At 40.8% G+C, this 12,353-nt stretch overlaps 1 protein-coding gene across 3 annotated transcripts in view; it reads right to left on the bottom strand.

Moving 5' to 3' along the window:
• ARHGAP20 (Rho GTPase activating protein 20) overlaps window positions 1–11,724 on the bottom strand; it is a 113,271-nt gene extending 101,547 nt beyond the window's left edge. Inside the window, exon 1 of one of the 3 annotated variants that reach the window (XM_081281524.1) lies at window positions 8,690–11,724. Coding sequence is in view for 2 of the 3 variants with exons in the window: in XM_081281521.1 (XP_081137647.1) it covers window positions 8,619–8,723 (105 nt within the window). In the remaining variant the exon portion in view is untranslated. Of the gene's footprint in view, window positions 1–8,135; window positions 8,318–8,618 lie in introns of those variants that run through there. The other 2 variants (XM_081281521.1, XM_081281522.1) reach the window with 2 other exon arrangements.
• Window positions 11,725–12,353: the final 629 nt, after the last annotated feature.

Genomic DNA, 12,353 nt, shown 5'->3' with positions numbered 1-12,353 from the left:
TGGTGATGGATGCACAATTCTACAAATATTCTAAAAGTTACTGAATTAGATACTTTAAGTGGGTAAACTGTACGGCATATTAATTAAGTTTGTTAAAAAAAAGTACAATAAATGAAAATGAAAAATTACTTGTCTTTTTTGTCCAGTATATTTTTATGCAAAATGTTTCAGTGACTCTCCATCTGAATTTCTCAGAGATATGTGGAGTGTGCCCACCTGCTTATTGTGGCTTGCCACCATTCTTCCCATTCCCTATTTATGGTTTTCACACAGTAAATTCAAGAGTTGTGTGTTATGTGAATGAATTAACATCCTCTACATATGATTTTTAAGATGCTAGCCCAAGTATGTCGATGTAGGAAAATGAAGTTATACACACGTAAATGAAGAAAAAAGAGTTTCATATTTTTATTCTTAACTCAGAAAATACTTGTTTCATAAAAACCTGCCTGTAAACTCTCATTGGAATTTTAACTTCTGGTTACACAAGATACACAATACTATTTTTGCAATGTCTAAATTATTCTGACTCTAGACATTTCTTAGCTCTCAAAGTAATTATATGAAAATAAAGCATCAAAAAAAGGAACAGGATGAAAGATTTAAGTCAGAGGTGAACTGCAATTTTTCATATTTTGCTTAGAAACAAAATCCAAGCATTTCAAGCAAAGTCAAATGAAATGGTGGACAAGTCACTTTCAGGCATGTAAAATAAATAAGAATAGTATTAAAATAAGGACTTTGCAGAAAGTGTTTAAAGAACTCCAGATTTTCAAGGCTAGAAAAAAATGTTTAATAAAATTTATAAATTAGCTTATTTAAATTTGACCTTATTTAAATCAGTCCTTTTCTGACTAGTCTGTGCAATTTAGTGAGCAATAAACTTTCTTTTTTGCCTCCCCTGCATGCCTGCAACATTTATTTTTTAAGACATAGCCAAGTCACTGAACAATTATAGTTCAAAGACACTGGCTCTACAAGCAAAAAAGAGGCTTATTTTTAACCTTGCACCTTGCTTCTGGCTCCTGTGATATTTTGACCACAGGGTAAGCTAAAGCATTCTGCCCAGTGTCAGTCTGCACTGTGATAAGTATAATCTTTTTTCATTCATAAACCATCCCATCCAGAATCAGTTTGAACATTTAACTAAAATAAATACCACAGTACAGACTACTGTGGCGGGATATAAACTCCTTTATGAGTTTAAGAAAAAGTGCTTTTATTTTGGCTCTTCCCTCTTTCCACAAGAGATTTACCACTTTGATATACAATAAACATGAAAATCTATGTAATGTAGAATGGGCACTGGACTAGAAGACAGACACTGGGCTTTAATTCTAGGCCCTAGTTCTATCATATAATTTCTCAGATTCTCTTTAAAATAAATATCTGTCTTATTTACCACAAAGAATCAAAAGGTATTATGAAAATCCTTTGAAATAAAAAGTTCTGTGACAATGTAACATACATAGTAAGCTTTGAAATGTTTAAATGTATGCCTAAGTAAATATGAGAATATCAGAATTTCTCTTATACATTATTCTTTATTCCCCTGCTTCCACTCCTGCCCATGAGGGAATCTGGGCCTTCAAGTTGGCTGGATTTTCTTCCTGAGCAAAGCTAAGAGTTTCAAATTTTGCTCATGATTCCCTTTTAGCAGTATTTGAGTATATAGGGTGGATCATCAATGCTCTCTACATAATAATCCTATACAGGGCAGAGTTCCTCTACATTTTTTCACATTATGGCCCACACAAAATGATATTATTTGTACAACTATGGCACACTAAGATAAACAGGCATTCTGGCTATCCCAGTACCTATTCATTTGCCTGAGGGCCAAGGGGCTGAATGTATCAGACACATCTGCAATGGTTGGGAAGATCTGCTTTATATAGGTAGCCTCTCATTTTCCTCACGCAGAGGGGAAAAGTACTGTGATCAAATCCAAAAGACTTAATGGTAAAGAACAGTATATCAAATAAGAATAAAAAACAGATCCAAGTCTATATAGATTCACACATAGTGTCACCTAGTAACAACTATTTTCAAAGTTGAGGTTCAAGTGGGTCCATACAGGGATAGAAGAAGGAATGCAGACACTCCTAGGTGTAAATTAGGTCCCAGGTAAATAAGGAAAGCAAAAGGCCACAGAACAGCTGGGTGTTCCAGATCTTTGATACGTGAGCTGATGTGGTCACACATAAATTCCATTTTCAGATGCCACAAACATGTGACCAGACATCCAAAAACAGGTTTTACATTTCAGTTATGCCACTTGACAGGTGTCTATCAAAATTAGGTCACGACTACTCAGCACACCACTGACATACAGTGCTGACAGGGCTGCTCCTCCTGTCAGCTGGAAGTTTCTAATCTAAACTTTTCCTAGATAAATAAGATTAAAAAATTATAAAATAAACTGAGTTGTGTTGCTTGCAAGCCCCATATATATACACATATGTAAACTTAACATTATATAGGTACTTTGTGACACTTTATAGTTTATAACATGTTTTAGCAGCAAATTAAATTAACAAGCAGGCAAATTATATAATTACATGTTTGGGTTAATTTTGTATGTGGTCCTATAAGGCACAAGATGCCTCTATATTGAAAAGAACATACACCACATCCAGAACAGAAGGATAAGAACTGTGAAAGAATTCAGACATCTAAGTCATTGATTGGAGTCTATTTCATTTTCTGTAGGCACCATCAGTTTTCTCACTTTTCAGTCCATTGAACATATGCCATTTGTCTTGCAGAATTTTCACCAAATCATAACCTGGGAGAATTCTGAAGTCACAGGGAATTTTAGACAAATACATAAAAATAAAGATTACCTTTGATTTTATAAAAACTATGATTTATTCTATTCTAATATATGAATTTTAGAGTTACAAAAAATTAAATTTTTTTCTTCCATGTTAAAATAAATTATTGTGCTCATATTTTAAGTAATAAAAATTGGATATAAGAGTGTTTCTTAGACTCAAGATATATAATAAAAATGCCTATTGAAAGTTTTAGCTGGGTTTCCCATACACAGGATTTTCCACAGCAGAATTATCTGAGGTACAGGATTCAGAGCACCCACACATAAATTTGAAATATAGTCCTATGTATCTATCTGGGAAATAAGTCAAGCTTTCCAACATAAAGCAAGGCTGAGGTATCAGCATGGAAATCAGGTCTGGCCAAAAAGCTCTTAAAATACAACTGCCTCATACAAAAAATTGAAAAGTAACAGATACCAAGGTGTAAACCTCACAAAGGTACCAAAGTAATTATATCAGGGATTGTATCACTGATTGTCACTATTAGTCAATGTTTACTAAACATTTACCTAGTGGCTAAGGTGAATGTTAACAAAACATCTTATACACCTGATTTAATGCAACTTATTTTGTGAATAACACCAGAGATGGGCTTAGCAGGATACTGGCTGAAGTTCAGGCATAGTGTTTTTCTCAATGCAGAAAAGTAAAACTAAAGCTTATTCACTAGGAGGTTTCACTCAAGCCCCAGTATCAGACACGCACGTGGCCAAGTCAGTTCTTGGGGGTGTTCTATCATGAAGCACTATAAACGATATCGACCCAGAGAATGCAGAGAGAAAAGAATGGAGTTTATAACAGCAGCTGCATTTTAAGATGTTAGAACTAACTGGTTTTCTGTCTCTTCCCTATTCCCAAACTCACCTATTTTAACAGTTTTCAATTAATAAGTGAAACCAGAGAGTCAATGTGTTTGAGTCTGCTTTAGTCAGCAGTTTTTTGTCTCTAAGACCAAAATACCTGACAAGAACAACTTAGAGGAGGAAAAGTTTATTTGGAGCTCATGGTTTCTGAGGTCTCAGTCCATACGTGGCTGACTCCATTGCTCTGGGTCCAAGGAAAGGCAGTACCCAAGAAAGGGCCCAAAGAAGAAGGATGCTCAAATCATGGTGGCCAGGAAGCAGAGAAGAGGGGAAGGGGCCACAAGGAAGATGCACATTTCTGGTGTATTCCCCCAGTGACTCACCTCCTTCAGCCATGCCTCACTAGTCTACAATTACTCTCAAGTCTGTCCATTCAAACTAGGATGGATTGATTAGTTACATCTCTCATAATCCGAATTTTACCTCTAAATATTCCTGCATTAACAGGAGCTTCTGGGAGGATAACTCACATCCAAATCATAACATCCTGACACATATCGTCCCATGATTCAAATATGTGCTTCCAGACATTAAAACTGTTCTGCACAAATGTGGTTATCAGAATTATCTGTATGATGCCACTTTATTTAGAACACTGGTTTTTTTTGTAATTATTATGTGAATTTATTGTATATTCTTTTGAAGAGCCTCAAATTTTCAATGGAAAATCTTTGTCCTTTGAGGGTGGATTTGATTTTTAGAAATGGTCAAATCCTTTGACAAATATGGTAAGTGATCCAGCCAGTTAACTCTACTTGAGGTTAAAATAAATGTGATTATTAAATAAAGATAGTAATGTCTTATATAGCATCTACACATTAGTACCTCAAACATACCTGTCTTAAGACCTTTGAATTTCCTGAAATCTTTTTATAGCATACTATTTTTTCACTCATAAAAGAATTAAGGGTAATTTCAAAAAGGTCTTCTCTTGAATACCCTAATGCAGACTGATATGGCTCAACACCCATATTTGTCCACATAAGGGTTTTTGTCTATTTCTTTAATAAGTTATTATCATTTATTATTATTTTTTTGTACCAGATATTGAACTCAGGGACACTTAACCACTAGGCCATATTCCCAGTCCTTTTTTGTATTTTATTTAGAGACAGGTCTTGCTGATTTGCCAAAGGCCTTGCTAAGTTGCTAAGACTGGCTTTGAACTCGAGATCCTCCTGCTTCAGCCTCCCAACTTGCTAGGAATATAGGTGTATGCCACCACAGCCAGTAATTTTTGTTACTGTTTATCTCTCCTTCTGGATCTGTGTTGTCCAATATAGCAACCATTAAAAAATGGTTATTGAAATTTAAATTAATTACAATTATATAAAATTAAAGGAAAAAAATTAACAAATTAGGTACCACTAAAATGAAAGAAATTCTTTTCTTTGGAAGATGCTATTTGGAGACTGAAAGACAAGTCACAGACAGAGAAAACATTTTACAAATCTCATATATGACAAAGGATTTGGAACCAGAATATATCAATTACTCTCAAAACTCAATAATGAAGCTAACAGCAATTAAAACTGGGCAAAATATTAAAATAAACACTTAACCAAAGATAACATATGGCTAAAGATAAGCTCATGAAAGATGCTCAAAATCATAGTTATTAAGGAAACACAAATCAAAACCACTGAATACTAATTTATACCCCACTAGTACAACTATAAATAAAAACATAGATGATAACAAGTGTGGGGAAAATGTGGAAAAATTGAACTCCAAAACACTACTCTTGAGACTATGAAATCACTTTGGGGAAAAACAAACAAACAAACAAAACCTTAACACTGTTTTAGAAGTTAAGTGTATACCTAAAAAATGACCCAGTAATTTTATTCTAAGTGTTTACCTCAAACAAAATCAAAGTTCCATGCAGATTTATACATGAACATTCACATTGTAACAGTCAAAAACTGGAAATAATGCAAATGATAAATGATAAATAACTAAACACACTTTGGTCTACAGGTTGAATATCTCTATTTTAAAAATCTGAAATCCAAAATGCTCTAAAATCGGAAAATGTTTGAGCACTGATATTAAGCTACAAGTGCAAAGTTCCAGGCTAACCCTCATGTAACAGACTGCAATCAAACCACAGGTGCACTAAAATTATTGTACAAAATTAACTGCGAGCTATGCATATAAACTACACAAAACATAAATGAATTTCATGTTGAGATTTGAGTGCCTTCTCTGAGATATCTCATTATGCATTCTAGACACTGAGAAGAGAGCCTAAAACAATATAGATAATGTCCCCATCCTAAAGGTTTTCAAAATCCGGTGAGGGGTGCAGGTAACAGATGAGAAAGCAGATAAGAAAATACCAGGCAAAGTGTAATGCTATTGAAGATAAAGCTGAAGGTACAGAGTATGACCAAAGGCAACTTTCTTTTAGATAATCAGAACAGGCCTCTGGGAAACCTAAGATCTAAACATTAAGAGTAAATGACAGACATAAAGAACTGAGGCAGGTACAGAAGAAATAGCAAGGCCTTAAAAATAGGCATGAATGTGATAGCTTTACCTTTGAAAAAGAAGACCCACTTGGTGGAAGAATACACAAATAAGGGAAAGGGGGAAGGCAGGTAAGTGGGAGAAGCAGATGCAGCCAAGAAAAGATTTTTATTATAAAAGTGATGGAAAACCACTTCAGGATTTTAAGCAGGTGAGCAACATGATAAATTCACATTTAAAAAATATCATTTGGTACTGCTAAATAAAGACTGGATTATGGAAGGACAAGAAAGGTGTTAAGACAATGAGTTTCTGCAAAGGTACAAGTGAGAGATGAAGCAGAAATTCAAGATACATTTCCAGTGACAATAGCTTTTCTAATGGAGGTTGTTGCAGAGTAAGGAAGTGAGTTGAAAATGAATCCTAGATTTTTGGCCTGAACAACTGGGACACAATGCTTTGAATTACAGATACGGGAAAAAATTACAAACAATAAGTGCTAGCATTTAAACAGACCCTTAAGTAGACACTTATATGTCATCATTTACTCAATTTCATATTTATTTTTTCCAGCAAACTTGGAGAAGTAGGCACTGGCTTGGTAATGTATCAACCCATTATGTTTTATAATGAAGGACACCATTTTGGAGACAGGAGACTATTCTGAGTAAAAGGAACATGGGAAAAAAGGGCAAAGCAACCCTTCATTTACTGGGCAAGTACTACTTCACAAATGATGAAGCTACTTTTAATGCTTGCTCCCTTTAAGAGCATGATTAGTTAACCTTGATAAAAAAAAGAAAAAGAAAGAAAATTGTTCAGGAATATAAATCAGATTTTTTTCTTAAGTTTACAAAAATAAACAATGCTTTAAAATCTATATCAATTACTGAACGTTCGTTTACCTTCCTAAATGTGCTGCTAACTTGGTAAATTCACACGTGTTTATTTAGATAGAGTTGATTACACACATCCTCCCTCCATTTCTAAAGAGGAAAAAACGACAAGGACAAACGGCAGTCTCAATACATCAAAGGCTGAGCCGGCACTAAAGCCCATACATCAAGTTCACAGACACCCCTAGATGGCTCTGCAACATGGTCAAGGTCCTCGGGAGCTCACATACACGTCTATACCTGATGCACCCATCTCCCTTCTCTTCAACTGACCTCTGGCCAACCCACCATCCGGATGGGAAGATTTATGAAAGGCCGTAAAATCTGGACAAGCAGGGAGCCTATGTAACACGTAACCCCTTCCTGAGTCTCTAGTTATAGCAACGCAATGCCTTAACAGTTTTCTTAAGAGCTAGATGATCCCTCTAATCGCAACTTGTTTCCAGAAACGCTGCAAAGGCACCACCATGACAAGGAACGAAAATGGCCAAATATCTGAAGGTCTTTGGCTGCAGAAGGGGGAAGCAGATATCACTAAAAACACCCAAAACAACTCCTGAGAAAGACTAAGCCGCAGCCGGCGGCTCATTGCCCACGTGCACTTGCTCAGCTAACTGTTCCAAAGAAACCTGACCCGGGTCGGAATCCTCCCACCTCTGCGCGCCGCCTTTATGGCAAGGCAACGCTACAAGTTGTTACCCGCAACCCTTCTCCCACCTTTGAAAGAAACGCGCGCTGATCCCACATTCACACGACACCCCGTCCCTCTCCTGCCTGGCCGGCCCCAACCGCTCGCTGGGAGCTCAGGTCGCAGGCCCGCGCCTCCGCCTTCCACCACAGCCCACCGGGCTCGCACCCAGCCCGGCTCTAGGCCGGGCCAAATTTCCTCGCCCATAGCTTGGACTGTTAGCATCCTGTTACATCTGCACCTCCAACTCTGACCACCACCCTGGAGCCGGGTATCGCCAAGACCTTGGCGCCCGGCGTGGGAGCACACCCTTCCCCGCTCCGCCGCGCCAGGTGAGGGGCCGAGCCCGCAGCCTCGCAGCCCCGCAGCCGCCTACCTTCCTAATCGTCGGCTGTGGCGCCCGGGCAGGCGCCACCGGCCCTGATGACATCAGAGCTGACCCCGCCAAGGCCACCTCGGCGATCCGGTGCCCAGCCCCCGGAGGGAAAGGCGACCCCCAATCCGAGTCGGCGCTCGGGAACCGAGGGAGATGCTGGGCTGCGGTTCCGGCGGCGGATGAAGACGGGGAGGGGGGGCTGCGGTCCACTGCGAAGGGAATCAAGACTCTAGATACCGCGAACTGGGGGCTTCGCGGATAACTGGGGCGGGGGGGGGGGGCGGCAGCGCAGCGCGGCGCCGCGTGAGGGGCTAGCGAAGGCGGGAATGTCTGCGAGAGCGCCGCCGCTGGGAGCCTTGAACGTTAAACGTTAAATCCTCGCGGCGTCCGGCTCGAGCAGAGCGGCGACCCACGCGGAGGGTGCACGCCGGCGTGGGGGCTGCGGCGGCGGCAGGCGCGAGGCCCCCAGCTTAGCCTCCTCACCTTCTTGGTGCCGGGGCCTCCCGCGATTCGTGACACTCCTGTCAGGGAAGAGGAGCGCCCAGGCTGCCCACCTAGAGTCTCCTGCTGGGGGGACATCGCTTCCATGAAGAAAATCTGCAAGCAAATCCCAGCCTAGGAAGAGGCTAATTGGTCATGTCCGCGGCCGGCAGCTGGAGGGGCGACGACGCGCGTGCCGAGGCGCCACCCTCGTGCTCAGGTAGGGAGCCCAGCTCCGGTGAGGGCGGCTCACCTCCCGTCGGGGCCATGTACCGCAGCCTGCGCGCGGCGCCGCGGGCTGCAGGCGATTACAGCCGCGACCGCCAGTCAGAACCACGGCCCGCCCCGCCTCGGGCCCGCCCCCTCCGCTCGGGGCACAGGAGCCGGGACCGCCCCCCGCCTCCCTCTTCAGGCTTCCGCCCTCCCCTGAGGGCCGGCAGCGCGGGTGCCCGAGTGCATATAATATTAGGGACCGGGCGACTGACAGTATCGGACCTCTGCTCCCAGTGTGCCCTGCCCTAAGAAGCTCACCCACTCAGGTCATGCACGAGGGCCTGAAGTGCATAACAGTCGGCTCTCACGCAGCCCTGCCCACTCCCTCCCGACCCCTTCCTTTCCCGCGGCGTCGGGGGGGGTGGGGGGCTGGGGAAAGGCGCCCCTTCAGCGCTTGCATCTGTGGAGCGGTGGCGACCTCAGCCTGAAACCGAGGAGTTGCAGTGATTCCCCGCCCGCTTTCAGCGGACTGCGGAGAACCCCCACCCCCACCCTACGGCCCAGGGCTGGGGATGGGGTTGCACGGCTCAGAGTGCAGCGGCTGTTTAAATTTGGAAGCCCCATGTCATCGCTTGACCTCTTGTGAAGTTCGCAATCGCTAAGGCTAGACTGGTAACACGGCTGGCTTAGGCAGCCGCTGGGCAGCAGCCCTTGCACGTTTACAGCCGCGGTTTCCGCTGTCTGTGGGTGCAGAGATGCCGGCTTTCCGAATGTGAAAGCGCAATTAAGGAAAATGCAGGCAGAGAGGACGTTGAAATCTGGCTTAGCTATTGAGAAGGCTACAATATGTGGAAGTGTTTATCAGATATCTGCGCTGAGAGCATAGTTTCCTGTTAGCCCAAATACTGGCTTTTTCACCCCCTTCCTGCCTGAAGAGTAATCAGAGGAGGGGATTTGGAGCCGACCTGGGTTGAGTTAGTATTGCTGCGCTTCGCTGGCTGACTGGTGCGGAGGATTCGGTAGGTGGCATTCTTCCCTTGGAGTCAGGACTAGGAAAAAAAAAAAATCCGGCAGCAGATATTAATGAGGGGAAGGATACCACTCTATGATACTACGTGGTTGCGGGATTGGTTTGTTTTTATGATAAGAAGGGAAAAAAGCAAGGTTCCTGCCGGGTTGGGCTGTTATTAGGACAGGTTGTAGAAGAATAGAACTCTGGCGGGCTCTGTTCCAAGCAAGGAGGATTCTGTCCAAAACACACACACACACACACACACACACACACACACACAACCAGCAACACCACCAACCCCCATGTTTCTTATTGTGAAAATAATGGAGATACAGTGTTCCAGTTCATTTTAAGCCTTGTCCATATCACATTGTTTAAAGTACGCTTATATAGGCCTTTATGAATCATATGTATATGCACACACATATATGGGATTTATAATGCATATATAACTGGAAACACTCAGTTTTTAAGGGGGACTCTTTGCAGCTGAAACCAGTGTATAGCTACTGGACTTTGCGTCCACCGTAGAGTTTTATCATGAATTTTGCACTGCAGAGAGCCTTGCATTTCCTCTATTTCATGTTTAAATCATCCGTTCATGACTTGTTTGCCATGTTTAATTCCTATCATGAATGGACATTCCCAATTTTTTGAACTATGCTTCATTTTTTAATTTCAGTAACACTTATCTCAATATCTAAGGTAACATTATATTTAATGTATATTCCCTGTACCTCAGAGGAATGTAAGCTTCCAGAGAACAGGAATCTTTTGTCCTTTTTTTGTTCATTCTTGAATCTCAGCCCTAAAGCAGTATCAGGCAAAATCATTGTTTGTTGTTAAATCAATCAATGAAACACACAAAGAATATGAGAGATCTGGAAGGGCCGGTCTAGAGTTGGTTGTTTCACTCAGAAAGCTCCGTGAATCACAGAATATTTTTGTGTGTGTGACAAATGCCTTGTGCTCCTTCAAAGTATTATTTTTACTACACAAGTGGAAAACTCACTTTCACTTCTTAATTTGGAAGTGCTTTTATTCTGAAATCGGTTAGTTTGGGTTTGCAGAGAAAACCATCTCACCCCTCCCCCATGAAGAGTTTTGAGTCTCACTTCCTAAAGAAATTTGGGCTACTTCAAATTATCACCAGAGTAATGTTTGAGCACAAATTCAATCACATTACTCCCTTTGGCTTCTTATGTTTATAGGATAAATTTCAAATGCCATAGTATGATGTAAAAGGCTGCTCAATAATCTCATCCCCCCAGTTCTTTCTCACTGTCCCTCTCAACTTTTTCTCCTTTTAAGAGCTCACCCTGACTTTTCACATCTTCATGACTTTGAACCTGCTATTCTCATTGTCTCTTATATTTTCATCCCCATTACACTAGTACATAGTGCTTAGAAAATACACAATAAATATTTGTTGAGGAAATCTTCAGGACTTCAATTAGAAATTACCTCAGAGAAAGTTTTTTTCTTTATTTCAAGGTTAAGTGCATCTCTTTAATTGTAACATAACATTTTGGGGGTGCTTACTTTATTCCAGATACTGTTCTAAGCAGTATGAATTCACTTTTTTTTTTAATACCAGAGATGATTGAATTCAGGGGCATCAACCACTGAGCCATTTTGTATTTTACTTAGAGACAGGGTCTCATTGAGTTGTTTAAGATTTCACTGAGTTGCTTAGCACCTCACAGTTGCTGAGACTGGCTTTGAACTCGAAATACTCAGCCTCTGGGATTTCAGGTGTGCAGCATTAAGCCAGGCTGAATTCACTTTTGTCTTTATAATAAACCTACGGGATAGATTCTCTAACACCCCCATTTACAGATGGAAAAACCAACAGTTGGTAATTAATCAAGCCAAACTTGAACCTGAGAAGTCTGCTTCAGAAACTGTATTCTTAATCATTTGGCCAACTGCCTCCTATAAAGTGTATGTTTCCTTCTCCTTATAACTCTATTGTAACTTCTTATAACTATACTATTTTCTGCATTATTTGCCTTAAAATAAAGAATTGTATTTTATTTGTCTCTTCTTCTTTATACCAGGAACACAAGTGTGCTCTCAATGACTTTTTTCTTAACCTCTTACATTTGAGTGAATGAATATAATATTAGAAACCACCATCTTCACTTCCATTATTAGGCTGCATAGTTTTAAGGATGATATTCTGATGGGTGAAGAAACAATTTTGGACTAGTACATTAATTCTTTAGACAATGAAACTACTGTGCACTGTAAATGCTATGTTGTAGAAAAGAGTGACGCCAGAAAACAGAAGTCATGATAAAACAACCAAAGAAGTGTGATGTCGAATACAAGCAGGACACATCTAGAATATTTTGAAACAAACCTTAAAGCAAAGTACTAAGAACAGCAACAGTTAAAAGTTGGGAAACAATACCAGCAGACCTTAGGATAAACTAATCTAATAATGAAACCAATATTTGACCAACCATTGGCTTTTAAATGACAAGATGTTTAACTGTAAAAGGAAATGT

This window comes from Spermophilus citellus, assembly GCF_964194105.1.
Source record: "Spermophilus citellus genome assembly, chromosome: 2".
In the NCBI taxonomy this organism is placed as follows: domain Eukaryota; kingdom Metazoa; phylum Chordata; class Mammalia; order Rodentia; family Sciuridae; genus Spermophilus; species Spermophilus citellus.
This window is presented reverse-complemented; position numbering and strand designations above follow the sequence as displayed.